Here is a 20,465-nt window from a genome sequence, read left to right as displayed (position 1 = left end):
AAAGAAAGGAAAAAATTATGAAAGTGGCATAGGAGGGATTGTATATTCTTGAGACACTGGAAACAAAGAAATTCAGTCATTGCATTAGAATAAAAAATATTGATGGTATTATGGGAAAGTTATGGAAATCAGATTTCTCACTGACTTATGTATCAAAATCATTTGGATACAAATTAAATATTCTGCTCATGTTCCAAAGACTTAGGATCTTAACTTCTACCAGTTCTAAAATGAATTGTTTTTAGCAGGAAAGCGACAATGAGATCACCATGTTTGCCTTAGTTTTAGTTTCTCCATTGAATTCTGGTGATTTATATCATAGAAATGCTACTCAGTTGAAAATAAAGCTCATTCCACTTGCACCACAAAGAAGCTGCAAGAAAATATTTTTTGTTATATGGGATTAGTTACTTATGTCGCATTTGTACATTATGGAAACAATTCCTTCCAGAAATATAGTCTATGATACCTATGAATTCTGAATAAAATAAGAATATATATGCCAGTATCTCCCACAAAATGAGGTTTAAATGCCTCAACAGGGGAAAAAAGAAATCTTGTTTAAATCACTTTATTTGTTTCCATTTTCTAGTTTTTATGTTCACTGTGCTGCTCTGTTTCAGGCAGAAAAGGAAACAAATGTACCAAAATACTGCAAGGAAGGCTGTTGCTTTGGTATTTCCGATCCAGCTGGAAGCAGGATGTACTGAAATTCTTACAAAAAAAGAAAAAAAAAAAAAACAGAAGAAGGAAGAAAGCCTGTTCTACTGAAAAACCCAGCCTGATTCTGAGATTAGAAGTTTGGGAAATATTGTAAAGTAAGCCACGTACCTACCCTCTTGAAGATTCCTTCATCACTCTGGATTACTGTCATCCGCCATGAGACTGCAGGCAGGAGAGAGGTGCTCCGAGCCATCCAGGCTCACCTCACTGCAGTGACCCCAGCCTCTCCACACCATATACTCATCCCTCTGCCACAGGCAGCTGACACCCAAAAGTGTCTATAAGCACCTAACAGTATTTTCAAAAGGTCCAATCTCTGTAAAACACCTAAATCCCACTAAATCGCTCAACCAGCCCAAGACTCTTTGAAACAAGGGTTGCTTAAGCGCACGATTGGTCAGATAAATATATTTGAAAACTCTCATCTTAATGTTCTGCTGCATCTAACTTCCCCACGTTTACATAGTGGGGATATCAATAATAAAATAACAGTTGTAGATACCTTTATGAATGTACACAGAGTTCTCAGGAATTAAGGTGGAACAAGCATAAAATTAAATTAATTCACATTAATTGAAACTAGAGAGAAATTAAAGGAGAAACACATAACAAGAACAACCAAGAGAAAGTTTATCAAAACCCACAAATTACAAGCAAATGTATTCTGAAATATATCCAAGACAAATAGTGACTGTCACCAAGCCAGGCTCTTGGAGTGGTTTCAAGTTCTCCAATTATTTTAATCTTCCCTTCAGCCAGTGTTGATTAAAACTTAAAAATCCCCACAACTAAAACCACTACACTGAAGAGTACAAAAGATAAATGAAGCAGACAAGGTACAGATTCCTAAATTTGAGATCTAGAAATGATCATTTTCAAGCTAAAATACCTTGTTTGTTCAACATACAAAAAACCCCCATTTCTGAGGCAAAATATGCACTTTGCCTTTTAACTCTGTGGCTCAAATCCAACATGTAGAGGTTCAAGGATGATAAAGAGCTTTATTTGATAAGCTGCACAATTAAACTCTCCTTCTTCAGTGCAATGGCTGAATGAGAGTCTAAAGCCAAATTCAGACCATCAGTCAAGAAAATGAATGTCAGGAGTGAGCAGCCAAGGAGATGTTTGGATAGCGATGATAGTCAAATGCTTTATCTGGAAGGGAAAATGTTATTCCATTACATACCTATCTGCTCATTCAAATACCGAACACTCACTGCATAAAATGTATGGAGATGTTTCTGTATCAGAAGATACACATAGGAAAATTTCTTCATCATGTCTTCTCTGCTGTCAGCTAGTAAAATAATTTTACCTGTATCTTTTCATCAGTTACTAATAAATTCTTTTTCTTATGATAGAAAATGTTCTGTATCAGAGGCTTGCTCAGTGCTTAGAGGTGGTCTCTGAAAGTTCAGTCTCGGTGAAACTTGAAATGAGCTGTGAACTAGCATCTTTTGTGCATCTCTAGTATCAAGAATGCCATTGAATAAAGTAGATGCTTTTCAACTTCTCACATGTGCCAATGCATTTAATCACAGCAAAAAGCAGTGTAATAACAGGGGGTGACTACTCTTGGCTTCCCAATGGAAAACAGATTTCAGAGAGCTCAAACCTGTCAACGAACTACAAATGGACAGATAGACAGAAATTAAGCAAAATTCCCAGACTCATCCTTGCTGGATGCTTCACTGAGGCACCACCAGTGGGTGTTCTGCCTGAAACGAGGAGACACAGTTGAAGAGGAGGAGAAAAGCTGGTCCTTCTCCCCAGAACAGCAGGGATGACTTCACCAAGAGGCAGACAGCTGGGCAACTGGGGAATGCCTGCACTACCTGTGTTGCATTCACACCAAAAAACTTCCACTACTCAGGTTTATAACTTGGCCGTCTCTCAGAAAAAAACCCTCAATTTGCTTGAAAGAAACAATGAAATAACACAATGCTGATCACAGATATATAAAAGCATGCAGCCAGATGTATTAAATACCTGATATGAATCTAAAACTAATACCAAAGTTTTTCAATCCATGTTGTCAGGTTACCTTTTCTGTTGTATTTGTATTATTGGTCGTATTCTGGAAGCCCTGGACAATGCCAGAAATGCATAACGGCCCAGCAAAACCCAGCAAGTCAGCCAAGTAACGGAACGTGCTGCTCAGAAGAATTGGTCGTCCAAAAGCACTGTACATGGCTAACCATATGGAGGGACTCCGATTAGGCTGGTCTGCTACCTTTTTCTGGAAAACAGAGAAATGGGTATCAATGCACCAAGAAGAGGCCTCCCTGGCTGTATACAGCAACTTCCATTTCGTTCCTGTCTGGATGCCCAAATGGCTCCTGAAGGGTGTTTTAGAGTAGATGAGGTATCAAACATGCTGCAGATATCAACAGATTGCAGTGTTCACAACAAATTCAAATTCTGCCTCCTCTTGGTAACGGTGGTTCCTCGCCTCTAAATCCTAACACTTTTCTGAACCTGTGAACATAGGAATGCAAACACAGATAATCGTACTGGCACGTAGCCATTGCTCCTTGTCACGTGTGCGCTCAGGAAAAGGTCTGACCTTTCAAGCCCTTGCTCATATGAGTTATCTTGACTTTCACAGTAGCTGTGAAACCACTTGATCCAGTAAAGGCTTCTGATGTGAGAAAGAGATTGAAGGAAAAAACATGGACAGACACCTACAAGAATATAGTTTAACTTAATTTATCTGGATTTTTTCTGTGTCTTGGATGCTTTCCTGCAAGGTACACTTCATCTGATCACTAATTACTGGGCTCAAAAAGGTGAGAATAACAGGCTATGTTGAGAAGTAAGATTAAATCAACCAAGGGTCCTTTCTAGCCTTCAGTTCTGTGCATCTATGCAGTATCTTGCCCTAAAACACCAACCAGCAGATATCTCCATATCTAGTCAGAGGAGTTCTGATATTTCTGAGGTCCTTTCAATCTAAAGAAGAAAGAGTTTTACTTAACAGATCCACGGTCTGCAGAGTGCTTCCTTGTGCTTCAGGCAGCAGCTTTTGACACTTTAAAAAAGCATCTGTCATTTTTCAAGTAGCACAGATGCCTGCAAGTTGTAACCCAAGCCAAGGCCTCTTGAGTGTTTGCAGAGACATTTTAAGTATAGCCCAGTAATAACACCCCCTGCCCCAGCAAATTAACCAAAGCAAAGCAAATATGCCTGTACCCTGCCTGTCTGCCTCATGTCTTTTTTCCTCTTTTCTCATTTTTTCCTTTTATGCCACTTCAACAGTGAGATAGAATATGTGCATGGTGCCAAAAATGTACAAGTGCACAGGAGGGCCAGATAGCTGCTTACTGGCTTCTAGAGATTAGGCCAGGCTGGTCATGCCCAATGCCAAGAAGCTTAATACAGAGAAATAAGCAGCATGGGGACAAATTAGAGCTAACATTTCAGAAAGTGGTAAGCATGAAACTGCTTCTTCTGATGAGGGAAAAAGCACAAGGGCCTCGTGTGAGTTTCCCAGACAAAATGTTCTGAATTTGTTGCCTAAAGTAGTAGTTCACTACTACTACAATTCATGTAATTGTCATCACTACATGAAATCTATTTACTTTTCATTGGAAAAATATTAATTAAATTAAGTTAAATTACCTAATAATCTCTATTGCTAGACACTGTTGTTTCCTCTTTTTTAATCGGGACTTCAAATTAGCTGAAGTATCTAATCAGGAGGGGGGAGAAAGAAGAGTGGATTTTTCTTCTATTCTTAAGGTCTTTTCCAGAATGGCTCTTGAGGCCCAATGTTATGGGCTTGCAGTATAGTATGTTGTATGTGCCAACGCTATCCTTTATTTAGATGCTGAAGGATGATCTGTCAATCATAGCTCTCTGACGACCACTGACATCTTTCAGTAAATCCACAATTGAAAGTTTGGCCATTGTTATAAGAATTAAATAAAAAGCTCTGCCTGGGCTTCTGCATCAGAAAAATGTCATCACCATTATGATAATTTTTTGCAGTTCCCCAGTCCCTTTAAGCCTCTGTGGCTTGGGAAGCCACCTGAAGCCAAGAGCCTCTCCTCCTGGGCACAGGATGGAAAGACATACTTTCCTTTTGGAAGATGAGAAAAAGAGTCTTAAAACATAATGTTAAAAAATGATCCAGTTACAGAAAAGGAGGGGAGCTGTATTAAAGACAGGGAAGGGTTGCAGAAACACAAATGTGAGCTGGATCGGTTTACACAACTATGCATCTTGGTGCCTTGTTTAAATTTGCAAGGATTATTTTTGTTGGTATGGTTGGTAGCACTTGTTATTGTGTGAATTACCAGGCTGGACCACTGTACTCACCTGTGGCACTTGCCTAGGCTTTTCTTGTCTTTGTCACCTCCCTTTTAAATCACTGTAATTTTGTCTACCTTGGGCACTCAACAGTTGAAGTAAGGGCAGTGAGACAGCACTTGCTGGTAAATCAAGCCACCTGTAAGGTACACCTCAATCAATACAGAGATCTGACTGCTCCCTTAGTGCTGTAGCTGACAGTGTCAGCCTGATGCTGAAGGGCAATGCTCTGTCCCTGTGATTCCCAGCTATCTAACACACTTTCTTTCCTCCTCTTTTTGCCGTAACAGGTAAGATCCACAGTGGCACATGAATAGCAGGTATAGGAAATTCTCCTGGTCCTTGACTTTAACAATTGCATTTTCTATTACACCATCCCAAAAGTAAAACTTTCTATTGACTGTCAGAGCGAATTACACGGGATTTTGGTTGATGGGGTAAACCAAATGTAATATCAACGTGCTAAATCTATTTTGGGATACGTGATGAATGATGCATTAGTATGTGGTTTGAAATATCTAGAACACTTGTACAGAAACCAAAACAAAAGCCAAGCAACAACAGAAACAGGATCCGATTTTTTTGCGGGGATGACGTGACAAGTACTACCCACATATATATAGTACATTGGTCCACAAATCTGGCTGTCAGAGTTTCATTGCATATAATTAAGGACTTAATAATCTTCTTAATCTTACTAAAGAATTCTTTATCTTCAGCCAAAATGTCCATTAATATAGTAGGAATTGTGAACGTGTATTAAAGAGAATATATGAATTTAAGGTCATGAGTCTAACCCTATGTGTATGATGTGCATCACTGGTTATTCTGCAGAAGCAACCTTCCTATCCACAGTTAGAATTTCTCCAGGATTCTTAGAAAGGTATGATAAAAGTACTGCAAGATGAGGTATTTCTGTTTCTATAGGAGATTCTCCAGAAAAGCAAGAAAATACAGCATGTCCAGCTTTTAGAATATTTACCGATATCAGGCAATAATGAGATAAGGAAAGCCAATTGTAGTGTGGTTTCTTGGCAACACTTTGTTTAGGAAAAAGCTCAGACAGCATATTTAAGTAAGCTTAATTATCAAAAGAGCTTGTTTTACCTGTAGTTTTATAGTATCTTCTAACTGAAAGAATGTATGCTATGTTGTTTTCATATGATATGCTGTGTTATGCTATGTTGCCCAACACAAACTATCTACAAAACCAGTAACAAATGACCTGTATCTTATTGTACGAGTTGGAATGCGTTTTGCAGTAGCAACTACCAGACTAATAGCCAATTACAATGTTGATCACTAGTTATTTAGCCTTGTATTGTGTTGGTTTATATTACTTAATATTACAATAAAATTACTGATAACTGGCTTTAAAAGCCTATAAAATACCATGTAGCATAAAAGTGATATTAAAATTAAATTACTTGATGCTTTGAAAAAATTACTTATAACTAAAGAATTTTAAGTAGTGAGTGTATTCATAATGCTAAGAACTGCTTGACGAAAATTTGAAAATGTAAAAAAGCACAGAGCAGAATAATGAATTCAGATTTGTCACCGAGAAGTGTTAGCTTAGCTCTCATGTGCCAGCAGGCAAACCTTCATATGGCAGGAGCCAGAAGAATTCTGTCTAAATAGCTGAATATGGATTTCAGGAGTTGTCCACTGACATCAAATAAAACAAGAAAAGGTTCCACTCAGTGTTTACAGACTTCATGGTTACTCAAGTAGCAATATGCTATTTTAGCAGAATATATCAGCCATAAAAAGTTAATTTCAGACCCTCTAATTTACACTCCTGTATGCTTGGACACAGGTTTGGAAAACAATGAACTTGAGAAAACAGTAATCAGAATTTAACCTGACTCATTTCCCTTGTGCTATTATTTGGTAGAGAACCTCAGCTGGTTTCAGTTTTCATAGCATGCAGAAGGGACAGCAAGACAATGTCATGTGAGCTATCTCAAAGGCATTTCACAATACAGAATATCCATGGTCATGTTCAGCATCTTTCATCAAGGCGTGATAAGAAGGGTTTGGAAAGGAACAGAAGCCTTCTTTCTGCAGGGCCATGGAGCACTGCTGAGATCAGCTATCTCCAGGCACAGGCAGGGGTAACCCCACTTAATCCAGAGGATGCTGGGGAGCTCCCCTCACCAGCTGTGGAAGATTAGTGTAAAATACACCCTGGCAAAAGAGACACTGACATATCATCTCTTCCAGATTGCAGACCATGCTTCAACCTGAAGAATTTTCCTAATTCTGTGGCTGTTTTCTGGCCCAACCATGCACAAACCAACACATTTCTCTGTGGGAGTGAACTGCAGTGAGTTCCACTGCCTGGCTCTTTGGATTGGTTTTAGCCCTTTGGTTTACTTTAACTTTATCTATGAAGTATCAGTTTACTTTAGGGTTACGGCCTGTTTTCAAATATTAGCACAAATGTGCTAGAGTCTGTGGCAATCTCGAGACTTTAAACAATTACGGAAACCAAAAAATCTGATGTAAGCCAGCTTTATAAATGTAGGTGCATGTAACTGCTTGGGTATATTTATGCAATTCTTGATACATGCATGACGCACACCGAGGGAAGCTACACACTGAATGTTTGTGTTCATGCACATGAGCAATAGCACTCTTAACTTGCCTTTTGGCATCTGAACTGCATATTTTTGCAGGCACACACAGTATCTGCAGATGTAAATGAGCTACAGACAAATGCTTGCACCCAGTCATCATGCCTGTCATTAAGAATGGCACAAAGACTCAGATCCTCAAGGCATGTAAGTGCCTAAGACTCTTTGGTCTGTTTAGTAAGATTTAGGCACCAACTGCTTCTTTAAGGAGCTGGCCTAAGGGATGCACTTTGCTGTGAAAAGCTCAGTTTCAATGACTCAGTAGTTTTCTGCTTAAAGCAGAAGGTTCTCGGTCTCTAGTACTGTAACCATAGACTACAAAAGGAAAAAGAAGCAACCTAAATGTATTAAAATAGAAACAATTCTACTGACTATGGTTTCATTTCAGAGGGCACAGAAAGGAGTCTGCAGCTCCATCAGTTGCTGGGAGCAGATGGAGCTGCTCCTCCCAGCTTCCCCTTGCATTGGCAATTCCAAACCACGCACTGCTTGGAAACACGTTTAGCTGGTGTGTGCAGGAACAGGATTTATATGCTTTTGTCCTACATGCTACATTTTCCAAAGTGGCCTCTGAATGCCTGTATTTTCTCTGTTTATGCTTGAGAATTGATATGTATGCACAAATCAGGGAGGCAGGCTCTCGAATCCTCCCTCCTTTCTGCAAAACAAAATATTTCTTTTTCGGGCAGAAATCACCAGCTTTAAGCACAAATGAAATGTCACAGGTTTGCCTAAATGCATCCGGAAGTTTCTCTGGAAACTCCTGGCCTACCCAGTGAGTTTGCCCCACCATGACTTTTGTACCGGGTCTGGCTGGGATGGAGTTAATTTTCTTCATAGCAGCCCATATGGTGCTGTGTTTTGGATTGATGACTAAAATGCGTTGACAAGACACCAGTGTTTTGGCTATTCTTGATGTGTGTTTTGGCTATTTCTCTTTCTGGATAAAAAAGTGAAGATGAGTGTTTCCAGCTGAAAATATGGACAGTATGTCTTCTAATTTAAGATGCTGTCATAAGTAGCTAAAATTTAAACAAAGCTTTCACTTTTAAAATGAAATCTAGCAAGTGATCAGTCTGCTACAGTCAGTTGCTCTCAATCTGGCAACTCTCCCCTGCTGTAAATTCACTTTAAACCAAACAGTAACCATTGCATTGGAACTTCCTAAGCCAAGCTTCACCTTGGAACAAACAGTCCTAAGTTAAAAAATCCTAAAACTAGGGTTTCATAGAAGCACAAAAAATCCGAAGTGACACTATAGTTTCTTAGGCCAAATAGTGACATGAACATCTTTAGTTACCTTTTGCTCCTCATACGCTTCTTTGAGACAAACATAATTTGTCAGTGCTCTCATTGCAATTGGAAGCTTTCCGATTGCCTTCAGGTCCACAGGTTTCTTGTGAGCAGATATAATAAGAGTATTCATCCACCAATAAGTTGCCTTTGAGAGCAAATTGACAAATGGCTGCAGAAACCTCACCCCCAGGTCCTGGAGGTCCTCTGGTGGCTTTACTTTCTGAGGGTTCATGAAAAATACATACCTCTGGAGAGGAGAAAATAGACAGCATGTGCTCAGGAATTATCTTACTAACAGCAATTTTTAGTAAAAATTGTGCATAATACAACTACAATGTCAAATTTGCATTTAAAGGTAATTATACATTGAAGTTAAATGCAAATTTTCATGTAAATAGGAGCATTTCCGTTTTGACAGCATAACTGGCAAGAAATTGAGCAATATGGGATGTGGGCACATCTCTGTAGCCTACCAATACTACCTATCTCTATCTGAACAACAACAAAAAAGAATTCCTCGAATATAATTATATTTTAAATTATCATGGGTAAGAATGTATGCTAACTTATACATACACTAGATATATAGATTTTCTGCATTAACATAGCATATACTGTATAGATTACATACACACACATATACCCTTAACATGCACAAATATGCATGTATATCTATCTGTACAAATATGTATGAACTCTCTGTGTGTATACGTATACACAGGCACACATACATACCAAGTCCAGGGGACACACCAAGGACATATATTTTAAAGAAATGCCAGGTCCCATTGATTTCTATAGAATTAACCAGACTTTTACGGCTAAGCTAAACTTGGGCCTAAACTTGACACAAGCCAGAGTTACTGGGACTAAAGACCCATCTTCATGCCTGAGACACTGCTGATATATTTTCGGATCCTGATAAAGAAACCACATACCCTAACCCGAATGACATTGATCTCCACAGCCATCAGCAGCCCATAGAGAATGACCATAATTCCAGTGATGCAGAAACGCAGCTGAGAAAAAGGCACACCATCCTGGCAGTATCTGACAAGCTTGATCGTTTTGGTGACAAAGGCCATTATCCAGTAAAGAAAGAGAGCTGTAAAACAAGTGCACATGCATAATTTAAAAAAAAAAAAAAAAGCTATACGAGTGCTGCATAAGTTTTAGCTCTCTCAAACAGAAATATTCCATGGCTTAGTGCAATGCAAGCATGGTTATCCTCTATATCACCAGCCTGCAGGCTGGCACAGTGTGATGTCAGCCCAAGCCAGGAACTCGGTTTTGAGAGATTTACTTTGCGCTTTCTTTTCCCAGGTCACTATTTTCTTTCCTGGGCCACCACATTTCAAAGACATCCACAATGGTGGGTCTTCACACAATTACAAAAGTCTGTTCAAGATAGTCTGAAGGGTAACTTTGTTATTGAAATGAATTAAAAGTCACTTAACTTGACAAATACCATACTGCCTCTGTGAAAAAGCAGAGTGCATTGCATGGAAGCTCATTCTGAAAAAGACTTCATATAATTTAATTATATCCTGCATCCTGGTTTGTCAATGGCTAGTTCAGGTTGTTGAGTTATAGGTAACTTGGACCATACACTTCTATGAAACATCCTGCAATGTCCAGTCAAATTCTTCTGACCATCTCCTGGCTGAGACAGATATCGTGAATACCAGGTAGCAGTTTCTCAAAGGTAAAATTTCTCCCCCTCCCCACTTTGGAAAAAGTGAGAGGTGGCATTCATCATTAGACTGGGTAATCTCAGAATCAACTGCAATGGATGCTGAGAAACAACAGCCATCTGAACAGCATGGTCTGTGATCTGATTACTACTAAAAGTGGCCTTTTAAAATAGCTCTTTTGAATGAAGACAGGTTTTTTCTCAAAATAATGAGTGGTGTTAGAAATACTTAAAAGCTCATGCTTTTCCTTTTGTGACAATTTTTAAAAATAGTTTTCAGTGTGTACCTTATAAAAGGTGTAATAACTCCTACAATAATACTAGTTAAAAAAGCAGAGAATTATTCCTCTCATCAATCTAAGCAAGCTGACTCTAGCTAATCTACCGGGTTTGTAAGAGTACATAAATATCAGACTTAGACTTACCCAACAGTAACTTTGGAAAGTTAGATGTTTCAATATTATGGTAATAGACTATGGATACAGTGGCAGCCACAAATCCCATTATAGCTGGTAGAAAGAGATGAAGATGGCGAGATTTCATTTGTCTGAAAATAAATAAGGTATAAATTAGTGAATTTAGTGTCTTTTCTCACCATTGCTATATTCCTAGGTGTTCTGCTAATCTATTTAAGAAGACAAATACAACTTTCCTGGAGACAAAAAGATTTTTTCCTTGTGAATGCTTTAACTTCTGTCAATATTTACTCATCGTTATAGTTTGAGAGGAGAATAATGATGTGCTAAGAACAATCATTTCGTCTTCGTCCCATTAAAATCTGGACAGTTCATGAAATGATGCTCCATTTTTTTTTGGGAAAAACTCCTTGCACCTTACTAGCCATCCCATCACACATTATCAATATACATTACTGAATGCAATTAGCTTGGCTATCCACCAAACACCATCACTTACGTATCGGAAACTATGCCCTCTGCTATTTCACACACATGTACAAACAGGAGGGTGAATGTCAGGATCCACCGCAGGTTGTGTCCAGGGAAGTGCAGCCAGGTATTGTGGTGAATCTGAACTTTGGAGCTTTGGCTTCCCCAGCCTAGGAAATAATAGTAATGAAAGAAGAAGGTTATCACACAGCCAGCTAGGGAGTGATCTGGTTATCAATTCCCTATTCTAATCCATAGGTCACACTTAATAGTATATAATCAACACAAAACCCCTATAAGACTATGGAGGCTGTTGTTAGCAATAACATGCCTCAGGAGCGTTTGAGTTGCCATGTAGTCCCCCGTAATTTAGACCTGACCCTCTAGACAACATGACAACAGACTTCCCACAACTGCAATCAAAGAGATGAGGTCCCTGGCCAGAACAAAGATGACAAAACCAGAAGAAACATCCCACTCTCACCCTCGCACAACAGGGACTGACAGATCTTAAGTGATTGCATCATTGTGTCTTTCCCAGTCACAGACAAGAGCCGGCAACTTTTCCAACTGATATAAAAGTTGCATTCTCCAATGAGGCCTCAAAGAGATATATTTACTTCAAAAAAATAACATTTATTATCTCTGCCTCAGGCCTGGTTGGGAGCGCTGTCTCAGGGGATGCTGAATGGTGATTTCCCAGTCTCTGCTCCTCAGGCACAGCCCAGCCTCCTTTCCCTGTGCATTCCTGGCACATTAAAGCTTCCAGCACAGCACCAGGACTCAGCTGATTTAATCAACAAATTAATCTTGAAGCCCATTTTCATGACGTCACTTCAGATGGCACCTATCCTTTTCAGGCAAGATCCCCTCTGAAGCCAGCAAGTTGGCAAGAAGGGGGACACCAAGGACCTGACGGCCGTGACAGTGCTGGGGGGAGCTGAAGACCGATCACAGGTCAGCCTCTCATGGTGGCGGGGCTTCTCCTGCATGTTGCTTTGTCCCCTGTCCCTTCCCACCCTGGTACAGGGCCGTCATGAGTCAGTCAGCCCAAATGACCGTACATGTCCATCTTACTTCAAGGCAACTCCTGGAATTCCCTGACAGACACTTCCCAAAGCCCACAGAGAATCCTAAGAACAGGACATTTCGGAGAAGTAAAGAAACAAAACAGAAGAAAACAAAAACAAAACCAGAATTGTTTAACTAGGGCAGTGGGCGTTGCATCTGTTACTTTCAGCAACTGCAGAACTGAGTTTAAAACCCATGATATGCTTTTGATACACAAGGATGCAGCATCTCATCATGCCTACAGCCTCATCAGGTGACTCTGAAACACATAAACCAGAGCCCAGGTTTATTAATTCTTGGAAACTGTCAGGATTTCACCATTCCATCCTTGTTTAATATGTAAAGTACTGCAGAAACAAAATGTTGTCTCTTCTCCATATCTATCTCAATCATTTTCAATAGTTTCCTGAGATCTTCCTAATCTAATATTGCTTTCTTTGACCTTGCTCCTATCTTCGTCTCTCCCAAGCTGCTTTTCATTTTATTTCCTCTGTGCCCATACATCTGCACAAACACAGTTCATCATCAATTTTCAGTTTTGGAGTCAGTCAATACTGTGGACTCCACTTGGCTTTTAATGCTCTGTTCAAAAACTATCTGTCCTGATAATCACGGTATAAAATAGAAAAAAGAATTACATACGTACATACATAACATAAAATTTAAGCTATTATGTGTTTTTCCTTAAATTGTTAGAAAATAGAGGGAATTTTCAGTGGCTGCAATACCATTCCAAAATTAATTGGCTAATACCTGTAAAAATATTAAAGCAGCCTGCTACCACTACCTCTGCATAACAGAGAATGTCGTAAAAGATTATCTCTGCCCTCACACCTTGCATTGAGTTTCCATCAAACACTTCTGCAGAAAGCCCTGTAATTCAAGGATGACTGGCATCTCATCTCAAAGAAAGAGCCAGCACTGACGTAAAGACCCAGCACCGTTGGACAGAGTTCTCCATAACCCTTGGGTTTTTTTCCAGTCTTTAGTTATTCTTTTGTTAAAACTTGTTTCTTATTCCCTTGCTTAATTATTTAATTAGTTTTCAGTCACTGGATCTTGTTATACCTTTGATTGCTAGGTACTGAGTGTCATAGCCCACAGGTTCCTGTAGCCTATTATTCAATCATTTCAGAATCTTTTTCCATAATGGAAGTCCTTAAATCTCTAGTTCGAATATAGTCCCAAATTCAAAACTTCCTCGTGGAAGAAATGTATTACTATCTATATACGTGACACCAGGAAGGTAACAGGGAAGAATTGACATGCCATTTCTCATGTGGTTGTCAGGAGAATATTTATTTTTATTAATACTTTCTGCCTTTTGACAGTTATTCAAGTGTTTGACAGCTCTGAAAAAGCATTAAATTGTATTTATTTAATCACTGCAAAGAACTGAGACAAAGAGACAACTATAGAGAAAAGGTATCATTAGAGTACTAGTTTAGATGGGGCTTTTTACAAGAATACGTAAGTTAGAGCCACTCCACTGTCCTAAATTCTTCAAGAGAGATTTATCACTTCTTATTTTCATTCCTGTGGAAAAAAAATTATCTCTTTTGCTCTACTTCTGTTTACAAATGTTGGCAAAAGAAGTAATTATTCTGCTTTAAAAGTTTCCTACACTTCTCCTAGCCTTAGATCCAAGTTGCACATTTTGGATATTCTCTGAAATTCACATGACTCAAAGGGAATTCAGACCCACTGTCCTGAGTCTTCTAATACCTAATAATAGCAAAGGTTGCAAGTTGCCAATTTCAAATCTGAAGAAAACTTCTCCAGAGAAAAGTTTCAAAGCATTTGGATCTCATTTCTCTGGTTCTCATCCATCTTTTCATGCTGCTTAGTTCAGATTTATATCTAAAATTCCCAACATTTCAAGCGGGTTGGCTTCACGTCCTCTGGGTCAAGCCATTCTGTCTCTTCTTTTTTAAAATTAATAAATACAAAGCATCCAACTGTTCACGCCACAGGCCTCCAAGCACATATAAACATGACTGAGTATAAATACATGCTCAAGTGTTTGTAGGATTGCACAGCAAGATTGAACAACTCACCAATGAACAAAATTGGGAAGGTGATAAATAGCAAGAAGACATGGGGAACCAAGTTGAGGGCATCCACAAAGCAGACATTTCTTAGGACACCAGCACTGATGTTATAGGCTGAAGCATTGTCGTTACCACAAAATGCGAGCCTCATCGCTTCCAGAAGACCTGATTCCTACAAAAAAGAGAGAATAGTTGATTGCCAAGATTGCTAGCATTCTCTTTAGCTAAACACAAAATAAATAAAATAAAGAGATACAGAAAGGAGCACACTGAACAACCTATGAAGAATAATTCAGTTGTGCGTTGAAAATTCTTTTGGGCTCTGTCAAGTATAAATGCACATTAGAATAAAGGTTGTGTTTATATTAACTGTACTATTTATTGTAAGTACTGTTTATTAAATACACTATGCTATGTCTTCTAGTGTTCATTATATGCATGTTATGCTGCAAATGCTCCATGAGAATATAAAGAACAAGAAAGTTTTGAAAAAAAATTATTTCCATTTCTCATAAGAACACTCAAATGCACATAAGCTGACTCCCCTGTGTTACTGCTTCTTTGAGGAGCCGACATTCCCCGTGCAACATCTCTGTTCATATGATTTGTTGCACTACATTTTCAGTGCAAGCTCTGAACCTTTGATATTTGTGATCTGGCAGCTTTGCATTCACTGATATTTTGTATTTCTTCATTGTCCCATCGAACAACAATGGTCACATACACTAGTCATTACACATAATTGCCAAACTCTTAATCAAAGTAGGTTGTACTGAAGATTGCATAGGCAGTAAATCAGCATTTATGCTTGATCCTGCAAATCCTTATGCACGTGCTTAGCCTCATCTAAGCAGTTCTCTGACTTCCATGATTTCTTATGAGATTATCTTTGTACACCAAGATAAGCTTATGCATTCGTGCTTGCAGAGTATGGGCCATAGCATGACCCAAAGTGATAGCCAGCTTCTGGCTTTTATCAGCCTGTGCATCGTTTATTTATTCATTCTTCTTTATAAAAAGATGAAACAAGATTGAAACCAAAATGTTTCCTTGCTGGTTTCTTTGCCTGAGACTTATACCCAGCAACATAGTGCCATAGAATAGGTTGTGTAAACTCATTTGCTCACATCTTTTTTTCCAAATTTTACATACTAAAATGGAAGGAACATCTTTAATTGGGCAAAGTATATGTATACTTTGGTGAATGCCTCTTTCTGCAACAACATTAGCATTAATGAGTTTTGTGGAATCAGAACAATATAGACATGCAAAAAACACATGAACATAGTTTAAAAAAAGTTACTTGAATGCAGAGAGAAATGCTTTCCTTCTTTCCTCAGATACTTCAGATTAGTTTTATGAGCCTAGTTGTTTAAACAAGGTAAGCATAATAAGGTAAGCATAAACTACTGAAGTACTCCCTTAGAGAGAACAGAAACATATAGATCTTCAAAAGAATACAGGCACTTTGAACCTCTCCTAAATCCCCTTTTTGCTTTTAACTAACTTTTTGCTGGATCTGAAAAGCGTAATCCATACTGAAATACATCAGTGAAATCTGTAAAGGAGTTTCATTGAAAAGAATATGATAAATGCAGTCCATTTTCCAAACATATCAGCACTACATGGTCTGAAATTTTCCAGAAGTTAAGCATGACTCAGAGTCATATGGTGGACTGCATCCTGCAAAAATGCATGCATGTACTTACTGTGGTGCAAAAACTGATGGGCAACCCACTCAATCTTCAGGAGAACACAATTTGATGGAGAGTTTGGCCCATTCTCTATAATGAATAGGGTGACGTGACCACTACCATTCTATCATTTTATTTTTATATAAAAATACATTCATAATTGCATATGACTAGTAACACAAAAGAACTAGTATGATAATATAAATTCTGTCTGAATGGGCTTAGGAGTTACTAGCAAAACAAATACAGAACTTTTCAAAAAACTACACAAAGATTGCTTGATTTTAATCTGTAAAATCTTGGCATGTCTCCTTTAAGAGAAACATAATGGTAATGATAATCTCTTGAAAATCAGGAGTGTTGTTTCCTCATTTTTATCAAAGGTCAGAAGCCCAAGGGAGTTCTGCTGGGAATCTTCCTCCCTTTCCCACAAAGAGGACTCTGACCACAAAGATGCTATTGTGGTCTAGTGGTTGGACTGGTACCGAAAGGCAGGAGGATTCTGGGTTCAAATGAGCACTGAATCATTGACTTCCAGTGTAGCTTTTGGCTTCTAGTCAAAAATAAATGTGGGAGAAATTATTAAAACAATGTCCAAGAGAAGATAAGGGAACTGTTGGGTTTTTTCCATTTTTCTGGAAGGGAAATGGAACATAGGCAGTAGAAGTTCCTGTGGAAGAAAGGACTATTAACTGCATGGAGAGTGCTATCTGCTAGCTAGGACCTACCATCAGTTTGTAGAGGTTTCATATTACACGTCAAACAACAGTCCCTAAAAGCTCTCAAGAAAGATGCATCTTTCAAGAATCACATCTGCATCTTCACAAGAATCTGTGCTGTGCCTCGTTTTGTGGTGGAGTATGTCCAATAACACACTCTTACAACCAACTGTCCTTTGCACGTTGGCAGGGCTGAGGGAAGAATCTGTCCTATCATTAATACTGATGTACAGAGACAGCACCCATCATACTGATGATAATTTTCAAAAGTAGGTATAAGCAGTCTTTTGTTACAGGTTCATTTTGAAAAAGAGGTAGAATTTTATTGTCTTCTCTTAAAATGAGAGAGACAATCGAAGAGCCTAGGTTGGCTGGTTTGGGAAAAAAAAACCCCAGAAAATCAAAAAGATTGCATTGCCAATGATATGAGATAGGGTAATTGACAATAAATTCCCAAGTTTTTAAATCAGAAAACACTTTGTCATTGAGCAGCACACCCAGTGACCATGTTCATTAAACCTCCGCAGGCTTAAAATCTCTCAAAACATTCTGATCAGTGTCATGATGCTATGTTGACCCAATGCAGCTTATAATTTGGCCTCATAAAACACTCACCAGGTACAACTTCCCTTTTTAGCAGCATCCATTTCAGGACACACATCTAGTACAGTATGGCACTGATAGGGAATGGAAAAGATAAGAACTCTAGAAGCATTAATAGTCCAGTAATACTTCTTTCCTTCCTTTCTTCCATTGATTTGCCCATCACCACTGTGCTAGAAATGAACTATGACTGGAAGTGGAGGACTCATGTTCTGCATCTGTTGACGTATGCCAACTTTCACAGACACTTTCTGGTGTTTACACAGCAGGCTGCTAGTAGTTCTCTGCATCTGCAAGAGTGGCATATGAAAATACACTGCAGTACATTAGAGCTCTAAGAAATAATTTTATCTCCAGCGTGCCTCACATGGAGCAAGAAACAACTCCATCATTCCCTTCCCATCCATTTCTGGTGCAGAAGGCAGATCTGATGCACCCTCCACGCTTTTGCCCATGTGACTCAAACCACTGGACCTTGCTCTGTTTTTTTGGAAAACTTAAGTACACAGGAGACTCTGGAGATGCACAGGCTCATCACCCCAGGCATAAAGCATGTCATGTAGTTTCTACTTCTTTGCTTAAGTTTCACAGATAGGGGAAATATATTGGATAAAATTAAACTGACATGTAAGGGAGAATGCTTTGCATTTATAGCCAATGCAAGTGAGACTCCCATTTGGTTCGAAGCTGAAATTAGCCATTACCTTCTGCTGCACCAGGGCATGCCTCCAGAAGCTCATTTTCATTGGCCTCAAGGTTTAACAAGCTGTGTTCATTTCCAAAGAAGGACAGAAAGAAAAGCCCCTAAGGCAGAAGAACAAGTCCTTGATTTCTCTAGACAGTATGGGGCATTTTACAACAATGCTCATGCAGCTCCACCAAAGTTAACACCATGACATGTTTCCAGATGCAATTGCTCATCCAAGGAAACAGTGTAACCTTCAGTCTTCTTCAAAGGAAAATTTAATTATATAATGGCAAAATTTCTTGTGCCTACACTCAGACCCCATGCTTGCAAAGTTTACCGCGGCTGCAGATGAACACATTCTCAGGGCTGCAAACAGTGCAAGAAGCATGTTCAAAAGCTTCAGACTAATTTGAGAGTTTCAGTTGCATTTTCAAACAGTAGTTCAGTATTGGGAGTTAAGGCTAGAGAGATCTTTAAAAATTCTGAAAATTTTAAAGAGTTTTAAAAGCCCTTAGCTATACTGACTTTTAATGGGTCCCAGTTTTTAATATTTTCACTGAAAAAACTGAGCCTGGAGATGAAGACAGTTTGGAAGATCTTGACTGCCCACAGCCAATGAAAGGCAGAATGAAAAGGCACTATTCCCTCCTCTTCTGTAAAACCATAAGATTTCATTTCATGAAATGAAAACGTGAAATGTAAGAACAGCAAATTTAGAAAAAACATGAAGAATTGCAGTTGTGCTTACTGTTGTAAGTCATCAAAAACTGCAGCTGGATTTAGAAAGGAAGACGGAACACTTCTATGACTGATCACTGACCAAAATTGGTTCCCTTAGTAATAATTGAACTATTCTTCCATTTGCTTTAACTCTTCTAGTAAGCCAATGCTGGGCTTCAGTCAGAACTAGATCTGTAGAGAGGTGAATAGAGGTACCTTGCCTATGCAAGGAAGTGTTTGTTTCGCTCAGTGCTGAGCATTGTGCAAGTACATAATTAAATGCACTGAAGACTTTTTATATTTTTCCCCGAGTACCAGTTGTTGATCATTGCCAAAGACAGAATGCTGACCACACCAAACAACAGTCTAACCTGTAACAGCCACGCTGAAGATCTTTGAATTAGCCCCAAGCTAAGTCAGAATACAGATCTGACTCAAGGTTTCCTATGGTGTACTCCTTACCAAAGATGAGGAGACAGACTTTTTAGGCCACAGTAAGTACGCAGGGAGAGATCAAAGAGTAAAAACTGGGCTGCAGAGCCACGTGAGGAGAAATTTGAAGAGACTTCTGTTGTCAAGGGATGGAAGAGATAAAAGCAATTATTGCTGCAACTCAGAGAGGTTATCACATTCCACAGCAGCAGTTGCCCTCCTACATCTGCCAAGACCCCTTCCTTGGTAACACCAGCAGCAGCACAAAGCTGGGCTTCCTGGAACTGCACATAGGTGAATTAAACAGCAAAGCCAGATGGTTTTATCATCCTCAGCAGTCTGCTGCTGTAGGCAGCTGTCTGCTTCTCTGTAGGCTACACAGTCTAGCAGAAAGTCACACAAATAATTAGTTCAGCCTCAGAATTAATGGTCTCAATCACTATGGTGCTGTTCCCACGATAAGAAGCCCTGCTCACAGCAAGCTTGACATCTGTGCTGAGTTGTTGCAGTTGCCATACTTCTATTCCAACGTTGGCTCATGCAGGACTAACTCAAGGACCCATGAGCCATAGGGCATAACAGCAGAGATATGTCCACTAGTTTCTCAGCAAATCTTTATCTACGGGTCCCAAAGGAAGGCATAGTCACTGGAAAGCAAAGGCCTCTTCTTCTCATATGGATTGCCAAGACCTTTTCTCTAAGCTCATGTTCAGCTTGGAATCTTTGGAACTGAAGGCTTCTTTACAGGCAGATGGCTCTGTCTAGTGAGCAGCCATGTCTGCAAAAAATGGGAGCAGTCTGACTGCCACATTAAAACAATAAAATGCATAACCCAAACATGAATATTCAGGAGAGAACAGATGAAAGGTTAGCAAGTTGTTTTGAAATTTGTTGGTCATCTGAAGTTACTGACCACTGCTTCTCATCAGGCAGTAGCA

The 20,465-nt window shown here is 39.1% G+C and overlaps 1 protein-coding gene across 2 annotated transcripts in view; it reads right to left on the bottom strand.

The window, feature by feature from the left end:
* ABCC9 (ATP binding cassette subfamily C member 9) overlaps positions 1-14,822 on the bottom strand; it is a 67,575-nt gene extending 52,753 nt beyond the window's left edge. For both annotated transcript variants that reach the window (XM_075728107.1, XM_075728106.1), the window contains exons 1-6: positions 14,678-14,822; positions 11,578-11,719; positions 11,088-11,209; positions 9,908-10,074; positions 8,974-9,216; positions 2,768-2,962 (exon numbers count right to left, since the gene is read on the bottom strand). In XM_075728107.1, the coding sequence (XP_075584222.1) occupies positions 2,768-2,962; positions 8,974-9,216; positions 9,908-10,074; positions 11,088-11,209; positions 11,578-11,719; positions 14,678-14,822 (1,014 nt within the window). The remainder of the gene's footprint in view (positions 1-2,767; positions 2,963-8,973; positions 9,217-9,907; positions 10,075-11,087; positions 11,210-11,577; positions 11,720-14,677) is intronic.
* Positions 14,823-20,465: the final 5,643 nt, after the last annotated feature.

The sequence above is a fragment of the Pelecanus crispus genome, chromosome 1 (genome assembly GCF_030463565.1).
Source record: "Pelecanus crispus isolate bPelCri1 chromosome 1, bPelCri1.pri, whole genome shotgun sequence".
NCBI lineage: Eukaryota > Metazoa > Chordata > Aves > Pelecaniformes > Pelecanidae > Pelecanus > Pelecanus crispus.
The sequence above is the reverse complement of the archived record's forward strand: the minus strand, read 5'-3'. Positions and strand labels throughout refer to the sequence as shown.